This window comes from Patiria miniata, unplaced genomic scaffold, assembly GCF_015706575.1.
Source record: "Patiria miniata isolate m_02_andy unplaced genomic scaffold, ASM1570657v1 HiC_scaffold_14, whole genome shotgun sequence".
Classification (NCBI taxonomy): domain Eukaryota; kingdom Metazoa; phylum Echinodermata; class Asteroidea; order Valvatida; family Asterinidae; genus Patiria; species Patiria miniata.
Window position 1 is genome coordinate 6,339,151 of NW_024037052.1, and position 22,436 is coordinate 6,361,586.

The 22,436-nt window shown below is 40.8% G+C and overlaps 1 protein-coding gene across 2 annotated transcripts in view; it reads right to left on the bottom strand.

Annotated features, from left to right (window-relative positions):
* Positions 1 to 22,436, bottom strand: part of LOC119721978 (DNA topoisomerase 2-alpha-like) — a 46,480-nt gene that overhangs the window by 22,133 nt on the left and 1,911 nt on the right. For both annotated transcript variants that reach the window (XM_038191954.1, XM_038191955.1), the window contains exons 2-16: positions 20,185 to 20,424; positions 19,680 to 19,770; positions 16,569 to 16,632; positions 15,532 to 15,677; positions 14,436 to 14,533; positions 12,954 to 13,166; positions 11,682 to 11,855; positions 8,516 to 8,617; positions 7,562 to 7,699; positions 7,354 to 7,410; positions 6,399 to 6,638; positions 5,412 to 5,648; positions 4,493 to 4,598; positions 3,004 to 3,113; positions 11 to 103 (exon numbers count right to left, since the gene is read on the bottom strand). In XM_038191954.1, the coding sequence (XP_038047882.1) occupies positions 11 to 103; positions 3,004 to 3,113; positions 4,493 to 4,598; positions 5,412 to 5,648; positions 6,399 to 6,638; positions 7,354 to 7,410; positions 7,562 to 7,699; positions 8,516 to 8,617; positions 11,682 to 11,855; positions 12,954 to 13,166; positions 14,436 to 14,533; positions 15,532 to 15,677; positions 16,569 to 16,632; positions 19,680 to 19,770; positions 20,185 to 20,424 (2,109 nt within the window). The remainder of the gene's footprint in view (positions 1 to 10; positions 104 to 3,003; positions 3,114 to 4,492; positions 4,599 to 5,411; positions 5,649 to 6,398; positions 6,639 to 7,353; positions 7,411 to 7,561; positions 7,700 to 8,515; positions 8,618 to 11,681; positions 11,856 to 12,953; positions 13,167 to 14,435; positions 14,534 to 15,531; positions 15,678 to 16,568; positions 16,633 to 19,679; positions 19,771 to 20,184; positions 20,425 to 22,436) is intronic.

Genomic DNA, 22,436 nt, shown 5'->3' on the forward strand with positions numbered 1-22,436 from the left:
TTTCACTTACGTCATGGAGGCCAGCCTCACGTCTCGACTTCCTTTCTCTCAGCCAGTCAGTCAGCCATTCCTTGCGGTCCTCAACTTTCTTCTTACTGAAAGCCTGAAGTAGATAACAACAAAGAAGTTGACTTACCGATAATTGTCCATTCAAACCAAACTAACGAAGCAAAGTTTCAGGACCAATTCCAAATTAAGTTTGAAGATATCCAAGTTGCTGCTGTAAAAACGTTTGAAATTAAAGCCATGCATTTTTTTGTGAAAATGTAAAACTTTTTCATGACAAGACAGCTCACAGTTTTCGAAATCATTTCGGCCTTCAAATATTGTTATACTGATTACAAATGTATTTCTATAATAAAAATTATAAATTGATTATTTTGATATTTTTACATGAAAGATTTATTTAACCCTAACAGAACTCAACCATCAAACCCCAACATGGGCATGTTTTGTTGGAATCTGTCAGGATGGGTACAGTACCCCTAAACTGACAGTCTTTTACATTGGGTAGGCACCCCTCCAGAGTCAAAGTCAGAAATATGTGTGTGCAGTTTCCCATATGGTGTTGGAATTTGCCAGGATGGGTGTGGTAGTAAATCATGCTAGGGAGTTAGGGTTAAGTAAAGTCCGAATTTTGCCGTTTTCTAAAATCAAAATTCTGTTTTCTTAAAATTGGAAATTCCGTTTTCTTTGGTTTTCTTTAAAAAAACCACCACGATCACACACAACACTCATTTAAAGTTTCACTCTAGATGTCACCGCATGCAGTACGCACGCACGAGGTAGCCTGTTGGCCGCGGGGCATACAGAAACTCGTGTATAAATACATACACGTTCAGCAGTTGTGATATAATGCGCGCCATGTGACACGAACTCAGTTGGTTCCCAAATACATGTACGAATCCCCACAGTACTGCCGTGTTACCAGTGATGCTGATGGTGCAGCACGTTGTACAATTAATGTACGTACCCATGTGTGTGTTTGGCCATGCGATCGCTTCAGTACCGCTACGATGTGCATATTTGGTAAGAAAGAATGGAAGACAACACTTCGAAAACTGTTTATTAGGTTCCTTTTCAAGTTTTCATGTATCTTTTTGGCAGTTAGTATAGAATTCTGTTTTGTCCTTAGTTTCCGTGAATTTCGTCCGTTTTCCGTATCGCGGAGGACTTCGGACTTTAGGGTTAAGGGATGCCAGAGGGGTTTTTTTTCCGGGGCCGGAAAAATATGACAGGAACTCAATACACCAATACTCACATCCAAATACATACATTCTTGCATCGCACCAGCATTACGATCGCTATCGAGCAGCGCATGCAAAATGATCCGAGACTCACACATAAGTACAAAGAGCTTGTAAACTATCTATCTGAGTGTATGCAGAAAACTTACATGTGATCGAGCGTACTTGATACGAGTCTAGCACGCTGACAACACGCAGCGTGTAACCAATTTTCTAATTGGCTCATGAGGGAATATAAAAAGCCAACAAAATTTCCTACTGGCTGAATGATGACATGCAGCCAATTTTTTTTTTCTCCATACACGCAATGCGAGGATTTATTTTGCCGGCCTGCAAAGGGTTGGAATGCTGGAGTATTTTTCCAAAAACATGAAAAAGCCGGAACCGGCTGGTTACATGAAAGAAATCGTAGAGACAAATGTTGATATCGAACTGAAATTTGAATTAAAGCATTTGTTGAGATGAATTCAAAATATTCAGTTTTACACGATAAATATGAAAAAAGCCAAGAAATTTGTTATCGGAACATCCATGGATTCGTAAATTAAAACTTCATCGACGATACCTGAAATTAAGATTCAATCCAAGGAAACAGCTTTGGGAAAAAAAGAGAACCATTTTCAGGCTTTCAAGCAGACCAAGGTGAAAAAGTAGGACTTTGGAGGACAAAATCAGGAAAAAAGTAGGACTTTTGCAGGCTTTCCGGAGTAGTTTTCTTTGATACTCATGTCCACAGCATGCAACAGCCTCATTTGGCATGTTCTGTGCTCACAACACTTGTGCTCCATCCTCAACTAAGCTCTTGGAAGTACAGTTGCAGTACTCCTGCGCCCAAGCCCTTCATTGTGTGATTTACATAGGACAGTGTGTTACACTGTTATGAAAAAACATTCAATGACATTTCAATTTCGGAATTGTAGGACAAAAAAGTAGGAAATAGTAGGCATTTCAAGAGAAAAAAAAGCAGAAAAAGTAGGAGCAAGTTAAACAAGAGTATGAAAAAGTATGAAAAGTAGGAATACTTGAAAGCCTGCATTGTAACCATAGAGCTATATTAAATTACTAGAGCGCAGAGATGCTTTGAAGCCGTCCAGGGCGCAGACATTTTGAATTCATGTGCGTGTTTGTAGAACATAATGATATTAGATGGATTGAATTTTGAAAGTGTACTCTACATGCAACGCGCAAGTAGAACACACGCAAACAACTTAAGCGCATCATTCACGGTTAAAAAAACACGTGACGGCAAAAAGCATCTGCAGCGAATACGCGCACGCGTTGCGCTGTTTGCGTAGATCTGTTTGCGTTTCGGTTGTGGGCTTATTGTGGGCCAAGTTCGGGCAAGGACCATTAGTCGACTAGTGGTTGATTTGTGACGTACCTTATGCCTGCGCACTGGTAGCAACATGCGAACGTCTCTAGTCAAACGCTGGTCAAAATGTCATCGCAAAACTTCTGGATCCTGGCTCTCTGCTAGCGTTATGAATGCGCGCGGCTATTGGTTACCAGCGAAGCAACCAACTCCAGTAGGCTGGTTCCAAATAGTCGACTAGCGTAGTCAACCACCGTCGACTAGACAGAATTCAGGCAAACGTTAGTTAACCATTGGTCAACTATAGTCCTTGCGCGAACTTGGCCATGGATGCGCCCAGCAGGCATTACTTTGTACACTAAGTTAGCGCTCTAGTAATTTAATAGCTCTATGATTGTAACACTTATCTTGGAACTGATGGTGATAAGTGAATATGAATCCTACCAGAATGATAGCGCTGTCGTCTTCAGGTCCTGCGTACTTAAAGGGGATACGATGCCGGGCCATGTCACTGAAGTATTCCCTGGCCTCCTTCATGGTGCTCGTACCCAAACCTGGGAAGGGGGTGGATTATACAAAAACTCTCCATGAATGATGTCATCAAAAAATCAAGTCAGACCTGGGTTTATGCTGTAAAGGGTTCATGACATGAATTTTACTTGAACATATTTTGTGCAACTTGCTACTCCTTTAAATGTGTGAAAACTATTTTGACATCCCTTTTAGGTTAATTTTATTGAAATTGAACTTCTTTCAACATTTTTATTTCAATGTTCTTTTTCAAACAACAGAGGGCGCTGTTGCTGTGGTGTCATTTCTGGAAGACACTGTTCAGTTTATGGATTTTCTGTTCAAATTGTGAACCCAAAAATGCTCATGGAAAACATTTGTGAGAAGGGGTTTGCTCATTGGCTTACTGTCATGCAGTGACACAACAAATCAACAGAGAAAAGAAAATGCCCAAACAGCACAGTATCCAAAGTTCTGGAAACTTTTGGGGTAGAAATAGCTATATCATTGAGGTTTCTGCCTGAAATGACATCACACTTTTGCTCATGAATATGGACATTTCTATGAGCATAAAAACATAAATAGTCCCAAAAATACTCTTGAAAAATGGCAAAATGAAAATTGAAAATATGGTTAAATGGGACTCAAAGGTGCATTTTCAAGGACTGCATTTAAAAAAACTTACATTGTATGGGGCCCTTTAAGTTTCCTGAATATTTGAACATTTGAGATCAATCGAACATCCAAATGGCATATTTTGTTATTCAATTCAAATATACGAACACTACAATCTCAAGGAGACGATGGTAAACGTACAGGTTGGGTGAGATTTTACTGTTTGTCAAATGCCACACTTTTGTTGAAAGCCATTATGGCGCATGATATGAGAGCTTCCGTGAGGAACGTCAGCTCAAATTTCTCCGTCAAATATCAGCCACCGCGACGTGTTCTTTATAGTTTTATTTCTCGAATTTGTTCAGTGGAGGGAAGACCACTGCCTCAATCCTTCAGGATCCTCCGACAAGCACTGTTAATATGTTGCGGCGTGCTGATGATATCCAGCATAAACTATGCCTAAATTTATGCATGGCTAAGCGTAAACAACTCAAGGCATAGTAGAGTACCAAAGTGTGATGTCATTTAGAACCAGAAAGTGTAGTGCAAACGAATGGAGTACGCGCGCGTGTTGGTTCACGGGCTGAATCACGCGCCAATGTCTTTCACACACACATTGTGCGAGTGATGTTTTCACCTCGGTACTCTATAACTTAAGACCTTGACTCCAAAATTAACCTGCACTTTAACAAGCATGCAGCCTCAATCCTCCTCAATCCTCCAAACCACCTGGTTGAATTTGGAGGATTGAGGAGGGCTAGGATTAATGCAATCGTCAGTCAGATGTCAAAATTTTTTGAGGACAAACCTTTGTAGTACTTGATCTTAAATGTGTTCCAGTTGTCTGTTGTGTTCTTCCATTGCTCAAATTCTGGCAGTGAGTAAAAGGATTGAGACTCCTTGGCCTTGGTGACCTGGAACCGAATACCATGAAATCAAAATCAAAGCTTGCCAAAATCAAAGGATCGATAGCCATTGAAGGCTGGACTTTTACAAGAGCAAAACCAGCCAACGTTTCGAAAAAATTGGGCCACTAATTTCCAACTTCACTGAACCAACCAAATTCGCTTCCTGAATCGGTATTGGGGCAATGCTTCAGATTTATAAAGCTCAATGCCAAAATTTCAAAAAAACTAAAAAATGCCACCAATGATGCATGTAAAATCATTTTGAAGATTGTTATCCGTATTTTATTTAAAAAAATAATAATTTCCAACAACGTTAAACAGTTCAGCTGTTATTTGCAACCAAATATGTTTAGTACACAAACATAGATTAGCTGTTTTCGAGCTGATTTTTGCTACAGTGAAAAAGCAGTGTGAATAAGTCCAGTTATAATCAATGTAGTATCTAACAGATACATATTTTCAGACTTAAAATTCACTTAATGATAACTTTTATTGAATTTTCAAAACAATGGCTGACAATGAATATTACTACCCATTGAGCGTTTCAAAAACCGAAAATAGACATTTATCATGCTGCCACCATTTCAGTCATGCTCCCTGTATCCAATAACAGTACTGAATGATAATGGTTTTGTGCAAAAAGGAACCAGGCTATTTTTCCTTCCGGCCTCGTTTTGGTTACATTGATTTGAATGGGGAAAAATCAAAATGGCCGCCACATGATAATGGTCTATATTACAATTTTGTTCGGCGCCAAACTGGAAAACCATCGCACGGCCGACTATAAACCGGGCTTAAGAACTGCAAGTGGTGACAAACCTTGACGATGGGCGTGATGAACTCCTCCAGGAAGCTGTGCTTGAGGAGGTTGGGCCAGTTGTTGTGGATGAAGTTGACCAGTAGGCCCTTGATGTGGGAGCCGTCCTGGTCCTGATCCGTCATGATCATCAGCTTGCCGTAGCGTAAGCTGCGCAGGGACTCGGCCTGCTCGTACTTGTTCTTGTACTGCAGACCCATGATCTTGATGATGTTGTTGATCTCAGCATTCTCCATAATCTAAGAAAAGAATTTGGGTGGGTTTCTTTAAGCATGTTAAGACTTTCAAAGGCTTGTTGGAACATTGGCAATCACACGGTAATGCACCTACTGATTTAATGAGCAAAACCTCAAAGTGAAGATACGGCTGTTTCCCAAATACCCTGTGAATTTTTTTCACCAGAAATGGTTTTAAACGTGAGAAAACGATCAATGAAGGTGGCTTTTAAAAGGGCACACTTTTTTATCATGTCCGTGCAACAAGGTCGTATCTCCTAAAATGATGTGTGGCGTCGTGTACGTAAAAATGTGAGTTTTCAATGTCAAAAGGTCGAATCTCGCTTAAAATAACCCTGATGTACACACAAAGTCAAGGATGTCGCGATACGCGGAGATACGACCTTGTTGCACAGTGCATATTCGCACGAGATACGAGTTTGTTGCAGAATCGAGTTACGACCTTAATGCACTGACTCGACAATCTGTTAGCAGCGGAATGCATACGAGACACAAAAGGGTCATTCTGTGTCAATCAAACACTTTCCGGGATCAATCTCATAGATTTTCTTTAAATTTGCTGGGATTGTTTGGTCATCAATATGTACATTATTGGACCAGTGGAAAATGAGGCGAGTTCTGCATACACGCAACACATGTTGGTAGGCTACCCACAATGCTTTGCAAAATCTCCATTCCTTCATCAAGTTTTGCTGGGCAATCAGCAATCGCCCTGTTCCTCACCCCTTTTACAAAAACCCCTTCACCTCATACCTGTTTATGATTAGCCTCCCTGACGTTGAGCAGTTTACCCCTGAGTGGGAAGACCCCGTAGCGGTCGCGACCTACGACCCCTAACCCGCTGACAGCCAGCGACTTGGCCGAATCTCCCTCAGTCAGGATCAGGGTGCAGGCCTGGGAGTTCTTACCCCCGGCATCATTGGCATCATCCAGCTTGGGGATGCCCTTGATCTTGGAGTGTTTGCTGGCATGGCACTTCTTGTCAAGTTGGCTCTGGATGAAGGAGGCAAAGAAAAGTTGCTGGGAAGTCAAGAGGTGGTTGCAGCAAAGCAACTGAGATGACAAGCGATGACCACCCTTTTCCCCTTATAGCCATCCTTTCCTCACACATCTCAGACACATGGCACAAGACGCATATACCAGGGATGAGATCGTCAAATTACAAAAAACGACTGAAATTGATGAAATGTCTGAAAGATGCCTCCCTTTCTACACTACTAATGTCATTCTCTTAGATTCAACAAGTCTGACTTCAGACAAAAGTCTGAAAAATCTCATGCCTGATTTATGCCAAACTGGCGAAAACCTTTCCCTTCTGGGTCACTGTCTCAAATTCTCTGAGCTTCCCCTGATTTTTGGTAGTTTTTCCCAATTCCCTGCGTTTTCTGGCAAAAAGGAAATTCGTTTTCAAGGTTTTCCTGATTTCCAAAGTGGCTGGGAACCCAGAACCCTGTACGAGCGCTGCTTGCCTGAACTCACACCGAGTATAGACTTTATGCGTAGCAGCCACCTTAGAGGGCAATACCATTCTTTTGTTGGGATACGCAAGAGTAAACCTTCTGTGCATTCATTGTTACTGAATTCAAATAACAAAATAAGGCCTCTAGGATGGCCGCTGCGCATAAGGTCTATCGCCAAGCTAATTCAGGACTGTTGTCCACATGTAAATTGTTAGCAAGTTTGTAACTGACAACAAGACTCAAGTTACCTGCTGTTTGAACTTCATCCACGACATGATGTTCTCCACAACACCGCTACTCAATGCCTGAGAATAGGAAAAAAAAACATGTTCATCAAATCATCAAATCCTGTAGGACTCAACCTTACCACTGACACCAAGAATACACTGCAGAACAAAAACTACATCTGAACTTGTAAAGGAGGTTTAAACATTTCCAACATATCTTTGATCTTACCGCCTTGTAGAATTTGTCGGACATTTTGCACTCGGAGCCAAACTGCTTGGCCTGCAGGGTCATGTTCTCCTTGGTCTGGGAGTCAAACGTTGGGTTCTCAATCTGACAGTTCACAAACAGCCAAACGTGACTCTTGATCTGAAAAAGAGGGGAGATATTGAAGTTGTTATTTAATATGGATCACCTGGGTCACAAACTAAGCTTTGTTAAAGGGAATATTCAACAATTGCAAACATCAACATTTGTGAATTACAGTCCAAAACATCCTGTAAAATCATGGTGTGCTGTCTAGGTTTTTTGTATCAATTTCCAACGCTGGTCGGCCGACCAGCGTTGGAAAAAAAAACAGCTTTTTTCAAACACTGCCAATTTACCATATTTAGTCCACATTTGGTGTGCGATCTATTACACTCATATGAACAGCTACAAGGCAGCTAGACTGAATCCCTGACCTTACAATTCCCCAACATCTATACATTTCTCTGTGTCATCTTAAGTGGGGTCAGGGAACCAGACTACAGGAACATGATTGGTTGTTTGTTTTTTTTGGTTTTTCCAGGATCTACGAACATAAAACTTCAAACAGGTCAATGTAACAATATTTGCTATAAATTGCTAACCCCCCAAATCCATCCATTTCTGACAATTACAGCAAAAGCAAATGCTGTATACTCCCATTAACCCTCCTAGCAATATGTAAAAACCCCTTTAAAACCTTGCAGGTCAGTTGATATGAAGTGTTAAAGTAACTGTGTCACACAGAGAGTCACTGCACACACAAATAGCACTGTGGGGAGCAGTGATGCTCGACTGAATCTGCCTGCTTGCCCTGAGCTTAGCCACACAAAAGATCTGTGCAGGGATTTGAAGTATTATCCACACTCCACAGCAGATTACCTCAAAGGAATTATGAAATGTTAACTCTATGGGCAAAAGTGGATTGAGTGTCAGTACCTGAAACGGCTTGATTGCAATTCCGCCTTTGTTCTTCTTCTTAATTGTGTCAATCAGCTTGGTAACAACCTGCTCGGCAACATAGTCTATATGCCTCCCTCCCTGAAGGATAAAAAATACAACATATGGTTACAGATAAACTAGGATGTTGATTCAATCACGGTGGGTTTGTTCCTGCTTTCATTTAATAATTTTTTTGATAAGCCAAAATTTGGGGGTTGCACTCTGATATTCCAAACATAATACAATAGGCTTAGTAAAGTGAGTAAGTAAAGTCTGTCACAGGCCAATGTGGCCCATGAGGCCGGCGTTTATCTCCAGTTTCAGTAGCATGAAACGACTGAGAATATTTCTACTCCCCCTGGATGGGATGCTAGTATCATTGCTGCTTACTCCCCAGCTAATGCTGGTACCCATTTATACTCCTGGGTGGAGAGACGCAAGTGGGGTGAAGTGGCTTGCCCAAGGACAAAACATATGGCCAGCAGCTGGATTTGAACCCCTGACCCTCTGCTCATGAGTCACAAACCCTAACCACTAGGCCACACTCCCCTTGGCTTGGGCAGCACCAACATCTTAGGAATTAGTTCCCATTCGAACATCTTAGAAAGTAGTTCTCATTCCAACATCTTAGGAATTAGTTCCCATTCCAACATCTTAGGAATTAGTTCCTATTCCAACATCTTAGGAATTAGTTCCCATTCCAACATCTTAGGAATTAGTTCCCATTCCAACATCTTAGGAATTAGTTCCCATTCCAACATCTTAGGAATAAGTCCCATTCCAACATCTTAGGAATAAGTTCCCATTCCAACATCTTAGGAATTAGTTCTCATTCCAACATCTTAGGAATTAGTTCCCATTCCAATATCTTAGGAATTAGTTCTCATTCCAACATCTTAGGAATTAGTTCCCATTCCAACATCTTAGGAATTAGTTCTCATTCCAACATCTTAGGAATTAGTTCCCATTCCAACATCTTAGGAATTAGTTCCCATTCCAACATCTTAGGAATAAGTCCCATTCCAACATCTAAGGAATAAGTTCTCATTCCAACATCTTAGGAATTAGTTCCCATTCCAACATCTTAGGAATTAGTTCTCATTCCAACATCTTAGGAATAAGTTCTCATTCCAACATCTTAGGAATTAGTTCCCATTCCAACATCATAGGAATTAGTTTTCATTCCAACATCTTAGGAATTAGTTCCCATTCCAACATCTTAGGAATTAGTTTTCATTCCAACATCTTAGGAATTGGTTCTCATTCCAACATATTAGGAATTAGTTCCCATTCCAACATCATAGGAATTAGTTTTCATTCCAACATCTTAGGAATTAGTTCTCATTCCAACATCTTAGGAATTAGTTTTCATTCCAACATCATAGGAATTAGTTTTCATTCCAACATCTTAGGAATTAGTTCCCATTCCAACATCTTAGGAATTAGTTCTCATTCCAACATCTTAGGAATTAGTTTTCATTCCAACATCTTAGGAATTAGTTCTCATCCCAACATCTTAGGAATTAGTTCCCATTCCAACATCTTAGGAATTAGTTCTCATTCCAACATCTTAGGAATTAGTTCTCATTCCAACATCTTAGGAATTAGTTCCCATTCCAACATCTTAGGAATTAGTTCTCATTCCAACATCTTAGGAATTAGTTCTCATTCCAACATCTTAGGAATTAGTTCCCATTCCAACATCTTAGGAATTAGTTCCTATTCCAACATCTTAGGAATTGGTTCTCATTCCAACATCTTAGGAATTAGTTCCTATTCCAACATCTTAGGAATTAGTTCTCATTCCAACATCTTAGGAATCAGTTCCCATTCCAACATCTTAGGAATTGGTTCTCATTCCAACATATTAGGAATCAGTTCCTATTCCAACATCTTAGGAATTAGTTCCTATTCCAACATCTTAGGAATTGGTTCTCATTCCAACATATTAGGAATTAGTTCCCATTCCAACATCTTAGGAATCAGTTCCTATTCCAACATCTTAGGAATTAGTTCTCATTCCAACATCTTAGGAATCAGTTCCCATTCCAACATCTTAGGAATTGGTTCTCATTCCAACATATTAGGAATCAGTTCCTATTCCAACATCTTAGGAATTAGTTCCTATTCCAACATCTTAGGAATTGGTTCTCATTCCAACATATTAGGAATTAGTTCCCATTCCAACATCTTAGGAATCAGTTCCTATTCCAACATCTTAGGAATTAGTTCTCATTCCAACATCTTAGGAATCAGTTCCCATTCCAACATCTTAGGAATTGGTTCTCATTCCAACATCTTAGGAGTTAGTTTCCATTCCATCCAGGGGTCACAATTCTGTTCTTAATAGCATCAAATATACCGTGCTGAAAACACTGGGGAACAATCTCTACAATATCACGGATGAACTGACTGTTCAGACAGCAGGAGAGCTAATCTTTGATCCCATTAATCCTTCTACGCAAACCTACATTCTGTGCCAAGTTGTCTTTGCAGTCAGAATCAATCAAGTGACTGTTTTCAACCTGTAAGAATTCCCAGCCCACATAAAGCAGGATCCTCTGGGTGGGACTGTTATAAGTAACTTGATACAGCTATGCTTTGACTCTGTCTGTTGACCACGTTGACTAGACACAGTGCTGGCTTAACATATGATCTAACTGCTGGTGACTAGCCGTTGTTATAAGTATAGCAGGGGAAGTGGAAGTGAAGTTTGACTGTCCGTGACTGTTTAAATAGCAGGAGGGTTAAAGGCATACAGGATCATTTGCACTGATCAAATTATTATCAAAAACTTCGATTAAAGATGGTACTGGTACTAAACACCCCGTCAAATTATTCCGTCTGGCTCGCTGTCATTTTCAAGAAATCAAGAAATGTAGGTGATTTCTAACGATCAGTCAATGGACTGATGTTTGGGATAAAGAGTGCTATTGACGAAATCATGTTCCGTTATCAAAAAGTTGTTCACGTTTTTTCACTGTTTTCTTAAAAAGTATAATATCCACTGAGCTGAAACTTCTAACAGGTTAAGTTTTGAATATTCCTTTTTGGATTTTGAGCGTTGTTTTTATAAGAAACAAACCAAAAATGCATGAAATGCAAGTGATCCGATATGCCTTTAATCCTCAAGTTTGCAAAAAAAACTTTCCTGAGCACTTACCTTCATGGTCGCAATGCTGTTAACAAAGCTGACTTGCTGGAAACCTTTCTCGCTGGTCGTCAAGCAAACCTCCCACCGCGGGTTGACAGACTCATAGGCCACCTTCAACGGGCTACCAGTCTCGTCCGTTTTGTCTTTCAGGTACAAGTCCACATAGGACCTGAAATCGGTTACCTGTGAGGCAGAAGCAAAAGAATTGTTTTTCCCATTGTTTCCTGTAGAATCAATTTTTCTGAGAGTACAACAGAGATTTTCTGTAATGGATTGAAACAATGAGCAAGTTTGGAATTCCTATTGTGCATGCCCATATCAAGATTTTTACTTTGGGAAAAACGCAAAAGACAAATTGTACACAAGTGTGCAGGGCAATGATAACCATATTACAACAACAAATTTGTTAGGGAAATCATAAAGATGGAAATACCGTTCGTACAAAATCTGGGGTCATTTTCAGTAACTCCGCCCCAACTTATGCCACATAAAATGATTGCACAAGTTACGCCATAATTTCTTGCGCAAGTCGCGGACTCACGTACAATGATACTTTCCTGAAATAACTGTCATTACTGCAATGTTGCACAGCGTGAAATGTTGCGCATCTTATGCAATAAATTGTGGCGTAAGTGGACATACGCAATTGCGTCAAGTTTCGTGAAAATGGCTGAAGGAGGGTTAAGGAATTCGAGCGATTCACAATGAAGTGCGCCACCAAGAGTTTGCCATGGAGAGTCAACTTTTCAAGTTTACGGTCGACAAAACATGGTCTATTTGAATGAGTGTCAGTAGACACTTGAGCTAATTTGTTATAGATTGGGGCATAGCGTTCTGCTGCCTTATCAAAAATCACCATATTGGTACAAAGAAAAGAAAAGGGCAAACATATACTCGAATCATATGCTTATGAAACTACTGACCGGGAAAAACGAACAATTTCAAATGTCCCGCGCTGCGAATTTGTCGACCATCTCCCACAAAGCACTGGGAAAAATGAACTCTCTGTGGCAAACTCTTGGTGGCGCACTGCATTGTGAATCGCCCGAATTGTTCTGCCCCACGCATTATCCTAATTCATACACAAGTGTGGAATATGCAATTTCACAGCTGTGAATTTCTATCTATGGGCATGCAGCATTCCTCATGTTTAATCCTGAGCCATAGCTGTATTCCAGTCAATTAAAAAACGCCTACCAGAAAAAGTAACTGAATAAAAGAAACAATAAATCAATTTAAATTATATAAAGTAATAATGTGGACCTAGCTGTATCCACTCACCGACAGCCTATTGCCATTGAGTGTCACTCGGACACCCTTGGTACAGCCAGCGATATCGTAGGCCCGCCTTGTCAGCAGGGCCACAGTGTCTCTGTCCAGGGTCTCCATCTTGAACTTGGCAAGGTCCGGGTAGAAACAGATCTCGGTGAAATCTGTGCCGTCAAACTCCGATATCTTATGATCAGTGGTCTTGGTCATATTCTTGGTCCAGGTCTACATTTTTGGAGGAGAGAAAAACAGATGAGACTTCGTTTGTACAATGGTGACCGCATTGGGAACTTTTAAGTGGTGTAATTTCATTTTGTGGATATTCTGTTACGCTTGAACCACAGGTGTTATCGGTTCAGTCACAAGTCACTGCAAGTCAATCACAACTGTTCTGTCATTATTTATCTCCTTTCACTTGTGGCCTGCCTTGTGATTTGACTTGTGATTTGACTTGTGATTTGACTTGCGATTTGACTTGCGATTTGACTTGCGATTTGACTTGCGATTTGACTTGCGATTTCACTTGTGATTTCACCTGCAATTTGACCTGCGATTTGACCTGCGATTTGACTTGCGATTTGACTTGTGATTTGACTTGCAATTGACTTTCAATTCAATTCAATGCAACATTTATTTCTGTTCAACCACAAACCAAAATGGAATCAAGAAGCACACATACATTGAGAGAAATCAAAGGGAAATAAAGTAAATGTTAAAGAAAAAGGGGGAAAAATGCACTTAATAGAACCCTGGATAAAAAACCCAACAATGTAGTGTGCAGAAAATTTGAAAACGTCTTTCTTTTTTCCATTCAAAAGACTGATCCACTTGGGTTCGTTACATGGGTAACAACACATGCATGTACGCCTTTTTAATGCCCGAAAGCACGTTTCAGTTGAGCATGTCATATGTGGCTGCATGCATGTCAGACATGATGTGCAAGCATGTCAGACATGATGTGCTAGCATGTCGGACATATCATGGCTGTGAGTGGGTCAAAACACCACGAGTGGGCCTAGTTAGACTTCCCAGCTCCTTACGTAAACAAAATTCCCTAAGTTTTTCCTGATGTTTTCCTTGAGAAATTTCAAAAATTCCATAAGAAATGTTTTTACTATAACAAGGTTGCCGGGTAAGTCAAGAGGCGGTGTAGCAAGGCCAATTGTTACTATCTGGAGAGGTGTGTAATATTCACACTGCATAAACACTAAAAAATAAACAGTCAGTCAATGGCCACAACTTGGACAAATGGCACAAGACGCACATACGTCAAACTGGCGAAACCTTTCATTCTGGATTATTGTCAAATTCCCTGGGGTTTTCCCCAATTTCTGATGTTTTCCCCGAATTCTCTGAATTTTCCCTGACCGGAAAAATGGAAACTCATTTTCAAGTTTTTCCCTCATTTTCTAGAGTAGCTGGAAACCCTGCTCATGGATCGGTCCATTTTCTCTGTTATATTCAGGATTATTCTGCAGTTTTATGCAGCCATACCTGCTTGAACTTCTTCTTGTACTGCTTGCAGGCGGTGGTGACTGTAAACTTGGTGCTGAATATGTTGCACAGCTTGGCGCCATAACCATTGCGACCACCTGTCAGAGGAACAACAAATACCGGGAATTGTTCAAGCAAAATATTTTAATGTAAATCCAATCCATGTAACATGGGTATGTTGCTTGGAAGCCAAGGGGATTTTCCTGCTCTTTGTCAAGTAACCGGGAGCACTTTCCTTCAATTCTCATTACAAACAGAAGGTTGCTTTACAAACTATTTGGGGGTTTTGAACTTCTAGGTACATCTTGCCACAGTTAACCCTCCTATGCAAACATACATTCTGTGCCAAGTAGTCCATTCAGTCAAAATCAAACAAATGACTGTTTCAACTGTTAAGAGCTCCCTGCCTACATAAAGCAGGATTGACTGGCTGGGACTGTTTAAGTAACTTGATACAGCTGTGCTTTGACTCCCGGTGAGTGATAACAGCTGTGACCACAACTTGCCTGCTTTGTCTGTTGACCCAGTTTGACTAGTCAAAGTGCTTGCTTGACACATGATATAACTGCTGGTGACTAGCTCTTGTTAGAAGTTTAGCAGGGGAAGTGAATTTTGACTGTCTGTGACCGTTTAAATAGCAGGAGGGTTAACTCTCCTGTAGTTAGACCATTCAAAACACCTCAAAATCTGGGTTCTGGCAAATTGGAGGACAAAAAATGCAGGACCTTTTAAAACCCTCCAGAATTTATTGTTACTGCACTACCACAACTTTCAATTCCTTTCAAAAGGTATTGAAAGGCAACTTACTGAATTTGCCCACAGAGTTGCTTCACCTTCCGAAACCTTTCGAAAAGTTTCAAAGTTCCAGCACTATTTCACCTTTCAAAACCCTTTTAGTCTGGCAAATTTAAAATGTTTTGAAAGGTCTGATAATTCTCTGCCAACTGCACTGGGCATAGCAGGGTTAAGAGAGAATATTGTATATTGAAATTCCACACCGAGTTTTCGCTATTTTAACATCATTCGGTACTGCCTGGTATCAAAACAATTTCGTCTCTAAAAGATATCATTGCAATATTGTCAAAACTGTTCTAACCTGTGACCTTTTTCTGTGAGTCGTCATAGTTACTGGAGGTCAGCAGATGACCAAAGATCATGGAGGGAACAAAGAGCTTCTCTGTCTTGTGCTCAATGATGGGGATGCCCTTGCCGTTGTTCCAGATGCTGATCATGTTGTTTTCACTGCATGAAGGGAGTTAAAGATTCACCAAAATATACTAATGGAATTTTGAAATCATTGTAGGATAGGTGTGTGGGTGTTCACAAGTTGATCCTGCAGATTCTATCTAGTCAGACTAAAATTTTGGTATACACTCATATAGTTTTCATCACTATAGTCATCATCAATAAAGTCATCATCAATATCATCTTAAACCTAACCCTAATGAATCCAACAGGATCCAACTATATCATATACCCCATGGAGCCTGCTGGATTGAGCAGTAAACCCCTTGTGTTCATTCCCGATGCAAAGTGTTGGATTCAGCAGGCAACTGAACCACATTATAACGCCAAGTTGGACTTTGTTGGATTAAGCAGACAACTGAAAATAAGGCACAGTGGATTGAACAGGAAACTCCGGTTGGACTCTGTTGGAATTAGCAGGGTAGTCCTGACGCACTACTAGGGGGTTATGGTTAATATTGAAAACTTGCAGTGACGTCATCCTGTGATTTTGAAGTGGTCACCCCTCCAAGGACCACATTCAAGGAAAAAAAAGGGAAGATTTTGTACGATTGAGGCTGTATGTAAATTTTACATGGAGACAGTTGGAGGATTTTGCAAGATTGAGGTTGAATCCTAGCAAAGATGCCTAGGGAGATAGGATTAATGGATCATCGCCACCCGCAAAGTGGGAGTAATTTCAGATAATCATCATTTGTGTCACATCATGATTATCAACTGAAAAATGGCAGAACATAGTTTTCTGTTGAACAATTTTGCGGCAGAATCTCAGAGAACAAATACAAATCCAAAGCAATACATTGCGCTTGCAATTAAAATGTTTACAGAAAGTTTTCTTCAGCTACATGACCAAAAGTTTCTGTCAAATCACAGATGGAAAGAACTTACGGATCAATGGATATTCTGATGGCATTCATTGTTGGGTCCCTCTGCTTGTTGTCAGCGGCATTTACTGTCAAAAAAAACCCAAAAAAACACACAAATCGTTAATATGAACTTGATATGCCAGCCTACATATGTCACATCATTTACAACATTCTTCAGAATCAAAATTAAACAGGACATTTTGTTTTAATTAATTTGTAGCGACAGCGTTTGTTTCCAAACCCATTGATCACACCGTAGTTGTAAAAAACCATACACTTATTAAAATTAGTGATAAAACTCTCTCAGACTGTTTATTAACACTAAGCCCCAGTGTTCTAGCCAGGCATCAAATAGCGCTAGCACCCGCTACGCTTTCGCAAATAAGCGCTACGCTTAAATCGCGCCGCTACGCTATAAATTTTGGTTGCGAAAAAAAAATATCTGCCGTTTGTTCGTATACAAGCGCAGCGACTTTGAGCATTGCGCACTGGCCGTACGACACAGCGAAAAATAAACAACGATCCCACCGCACGCACCCCGTACGATACCCCTACCGTGATGCTGCGCCACACGCATTCGCTATGATAGCAATAAGCACGTGCTGTTTTGTGCTGCGTAGATACAGCGCTCCGTACGGACGTACGTGTCACCAACATGTCACGTACAAAGCGCTCTGTGGACCACACCATTTTGCCCTATCGGGTGTGCTTTCCTAAGGTCAATATTTACAAGCATTTCAACTGTTTTAAAATTATAAATAATACTTTTTATCAAGTCCGAAACATGTTACTGTTTGAAAATAAGTTCTTCAACGTCGGAACATAATTTTCGTAAAGGATTTATTCGAGAAACGATGTCCAAAGAAAGGTTAAGCACCCCTACGATATCAATGGATCTGTCCCCAAAGATGGCCGCACGTGAAGAATTCTTCTCGAAGAATGTCGCTGTCGAAAATTTGGATTTTTGACTACACTACTCGTTGCTGATAATAACAGTTCAATAAGTTTGGTAGTAAAAACGGATCTGTTTGTTCTTAGGACAAAACCAATCAGCAAGTATTGCAGCAAAGCAAGTTTTTTAGCGCTCCACGAATGCGTAGCTTTCTCAAATGCTGAGGGAAATTTGGTCGCGTAGTTCGCCGGCGTGGGCTAGCCCGCGCTGCGCCCGCACGCCGGGCCGGCCGGGGCCGGCCGCGGCTGGGATAGGAAGCAATTCCCGGTGATTATTTCTCATCGTCGTTATCTACAATTATATTTTTTAACATAACAAAAATGAGATTTCTCCTTCACATTGTATTGCAGCATATTGAAATTGCAATTGCCGACGACTTTTTATGTCTGAGACCTCCATGGTTTTACAATTTCTCTCCCTGCCAATCGGATGGTTTTATTTACAAATTTAAAATCAACACTACTGCTACTACGGCAGCGCTACACAACACAAGGCTTCTTGAAATATGAAATGTTCTTGCGATTTGTTCTCACACTTAATATTGACAAAGTAAATCCCAATTTTTTATAAAACATTGAGGAACTACTAAAAATGGTTAAATATCAGAAAGCATCGATCTTGGAACAACTTATACACTGTAAACGTAATCTAAAATTTGAAAACAGAAGAAACTTTACAGGAGCAAGAGTATTAATCATTGAAACAAATAAAACAAAATTTCTTATAATTTTAAACACTTCTGCTAAAAAAAAATCAGGGGAAAGTGGCAGGGAATCGCCTCAGATTGCACCACAGAGCATCTAGAGTCCAAAATTTTTCGGGGCCCTTAAGCGGGTCCCGGACCCCACGCCGTAAGGGCTTCAGGCTCCGCGCTCGCATTAGTCGCCGAACAATAATTACCCCTACGCTATAATTTCACCCTGGCTAGAACACTGCTAAGCCCTATTATCCTTCAAAAGCAATCAAGGCGCTTTTGGAGAATTTTGGAGGATTGAGGCTGTATGTCTTCAACCCCAACTCCCTAGGCATTTTTGCTCGGATGCAACCTCAATCCTGCAAATCCTCCAACTGCCTCCATGTAGAAATTGCATAGAGCCTCAATCCTGCACAAACCGCTGTTATTTCTTGCATGTGGTCCTTGGAGGGGTTACCACTGCCTCAATCCTGCAAAATCCTCCAGCAATCACTGTCAATATGTTGAGGCAGAGCCAGTGACATCCTGGAGCAGTGCAAAGGATTTCAAGTATAATCTAGGCCTAAATTTATGCACGGCTGAGCATAAACAACACAAGGTCCAGCCTAAGACCTTGACAAAGTGTATCCTCCAAAATCAGCCACACATGTTTGCCATACAGCCTCAATCCTGCAAAATCCTCCACTTTTTAAAAAGCATTTTGGAAGATTTGGGAAGGTTAGGGTTAAAGTCTCGGTTGATTTAGAGGATGCACTGCGTCAAGGTCTTAAGTTGTACCCTGCACTAGATATCATCTGCACTGCTTCTGGACATCATGCTTTAACCCTAACCCTCCTCAATCCTCCAAAATCCTCCTGTAGGTTATGGATGATTTTAGAGGATTGAGGATGAATGGCAAAGACGTATCGATTTATTGTGGAGGATACATTACGTCAAGCCAGTAGGCCATATCCTGCATTGGTTATGTTCAGCCATGCAAAAATCAGCCCTGTGTTATTCTGATATTTCATCCCCACTGCTTCTAAATGCCAGTCACACTCCCTCAAATCATAGCAGTAATTGGCACAGGATTTTGAAGGATTGAAGCAGTGGCCACCCTCCACAGACTAAATTCAAGAAAAAAACGGATCATTTTGGAGGATTGTGGCTGAATCCCATTTTTTCTTGATGGCAATTGGAGGATTTTGTAGGATTGAGGTTGCATCCTAGCCAGAGGGCCTGAGGGGGGGGGGTAGGGCTAACACCTTAAAAGTGAGTTGGAGATTGTTGGAGTGAGGTGGCCACCCCTCCACTGAACCAAGTCAAGGAATAACGGACGAGTGTGGAGGATTGAGGCAGTATCCAATTTTTACAATGAGGAAGTTGGAGGATTTCGCAGGATTGATGATGCATCTATTCCTAGCCAAACAGGCCTAGAGGTTAATGTCCATCTACAATCTCTTAAGATATAACAACATTATCAAAAATACATACAAAATCCGACTCACCGAGGATTTCATCAAAGATTTTGAACAATCCAGGTACGTAGGTAATCTCTCTATTTTCAAGCATTCCATCTTCATTGACAACCCACATGGCCTGTTGGAAACAAAAAAGTTTTTTAAATATTGAAATAAGTCAGAATTCCAAATTTGTGTGATGTGGGACATGACGTTTTTAACGACCGAGGGGCAAATCAGTGCAGTGGAACCCTTGATTACAGCAGGCTTCCATGCCCGCCATGAGACTGAACGGTTGCGCCTTGCATGCATGCAGTTCTCATATCTCTCGGTTGCGAGCGTGCATGCACATTCTACATGCGCATTGTATATGAGGTTAACCACTGTATATATGCGTTTTTAAAGACTGGACACATGGCCGTTCTCGACCAATGAAATTACAGTATCCAACCTACCACACGATATAACAAACAATCTTGCATGAGTTGATAGCTCGTACAATATATTTTTGTATCCCCCTCAATATTGTATAAATCCACAATGAAGACGGTACCTGTTTCACTTGTTCCACCGATCCAATGTAGGTGTCAGGCCTGAGCAAGATGTGCTCCAGCTGCGTCTTCTTCTGGTAGATACGCTCCACCGACAGCCGCTTATCCGACTTATTCACCTTCCTATCAGGGGTGCTCATCATGTCCTCTGCTGGGGCAGCAGCCTTGCTGCTGGCTTTCTTGGAGCCAGAAGCCTTCTTCTTCTTGCCTTCCTCCTTGGCGTTCATGTTGTCAAACAGTGTCTAGGGATGGAGAAAAAAAACGAGAAAATTGATATAGTTCTCAGTTTCCATTAGGATTAAAGCTGGCTTTGTTGAAAATACACTACCCTGGGAGAAGAATTACATGTACAGTCAAATCACGTTAGTACAAACTCTGTTAACTCTTTCAGTGCCCGCGAAATTTGAAAAGTTTAACCCTAAAGCGCCCAACTTCGAGCGTTTTTGTTAATTGTTCAAAATTCTGTAAAAAAAAAAGTAAATAGGTTTTACTCACTAAATTTGTTGTTGTTACTCTCTGGTATATCCTTGATATATTGGTAAGTCAAAAGTAGTCACAAACATAGTGATACACCCTGAAACACTGGCCTGAACACAGGGAGATTCCGCACTTTTTGCAGAAAATACGAGATTTAGTACTGCGCCCTCTCGCAAGAACTCGAATGAAAAAATAAATACAGGTCGTACATGCATGAAAATGGTACCATTAGAAAGAGCAAGAGCGCCCCCTTTTGATAACATATTTACTCTACCTCGTACATGTACGAGGTTTGGCAATTTTAAGTACGACCATTTACGAACATTACCTCGTACATGTACGAGGTTGGCGCTATTGGACTAACAAATATACCTCGTACATGTACGAGTTTGGCACTGAAAGAGTTAATACAAAATTCTGGTTATAACAAACATAAAGTCTTAGTCCCGACTGTGCATTTATGTGCACAATGAATGGGACTGATGTTCCTCTTAATACAAAATTCTGATATAACAAACAATTTGGCTAGGTCCGAACGAGTTTGTATTAACGAGACTCGACTGTAGTCACTGGCTCGGACCCAAACATCACGGCGACACACAATACCCAAAAAGATGTTTCATGAAACACAATAAAAGTGCTACACTTCATCTTGCACGATGCAATGCCCATGTCACAGAGATGAAACTGGCATTATGGCAAAAAAATCGGAAAATAGGCCGTACAAAAATACGTGTCCGAAATCTGGGCCGCGCTACAGTTATACACAAGTACACTGTACATGCATGTACAATACACTTCATGCCCAATTTCCGGACACCCAACTCCTGCTGGTCAGTGTTTTCATTGCATAAAACGCCTGAATTACGGTTAGAGTAATGGAGTCATCAACAAAGAAGTTCACTTCTTACTTGAGAAAGTCGAGGAAAAAGTCTGAAAGACAAGGGCACCGTTCATGGTGCTTCAATCATGTCCATGATTCAACCACACAACTCCACTACTCCACTTGCATTCGTACGTGGGAAAAATCAGGCATTATCGTCTTTCTCTTCCAACAAATGCCAGTGAAATGTTTCGCTAATGCTCTCCTCGCTATCCTCGAGATAATCATCATCATTTTTAAAGCATTGCATTTTGTACAACTAAATCTGAAACCTCCGAAAATCGCACAACATAATGATTTTATGCACTGGATCATTCACAAGGCTACCCGTTCCCGAATGGCCATGTGCTAGCAGACAGTATGGTACGGTACGTACGCTGGTACCATTGCATCTTCACACGCACGTGCGACACAGTGATCGTTCCATGTCACCTGTCAATGTTTAACCTTTTGTCCAGCCAGAAAAGGCTCCGATCAGTGTTATGGCCTGTGTTTCTACCGTTGAAACACTCCAATAACAACTGGTGAAAGAGATTAAAACTACATTCGCGATGATTTTAACGTGCCATTTCCATCGACTTTTCTTCGAAATTATGATTTAAATAAAATGACATTTTGTGAAAAAATCGTTACACAAAATCAAATTTTGTGGGGCACAAAGAAAATCGGAAATTTCGTTGGAAAATTCAAAAAGTTGGATTTCCGATTAAAATCGGAAAAGTTTCATCTCTGATGTCAGTTCCAGATTATCGCACAAAACAGCCGTTGGGCATTGCCACATATGCGATATTTCATGACGTGCATGGGCCTGTGCTGTAGCGGAACCTCTGTCTTCATTGGTTACGAATGCGGAGCCATTCCCATACTTCTAGTGGTAGGGTCATCTCACATCAC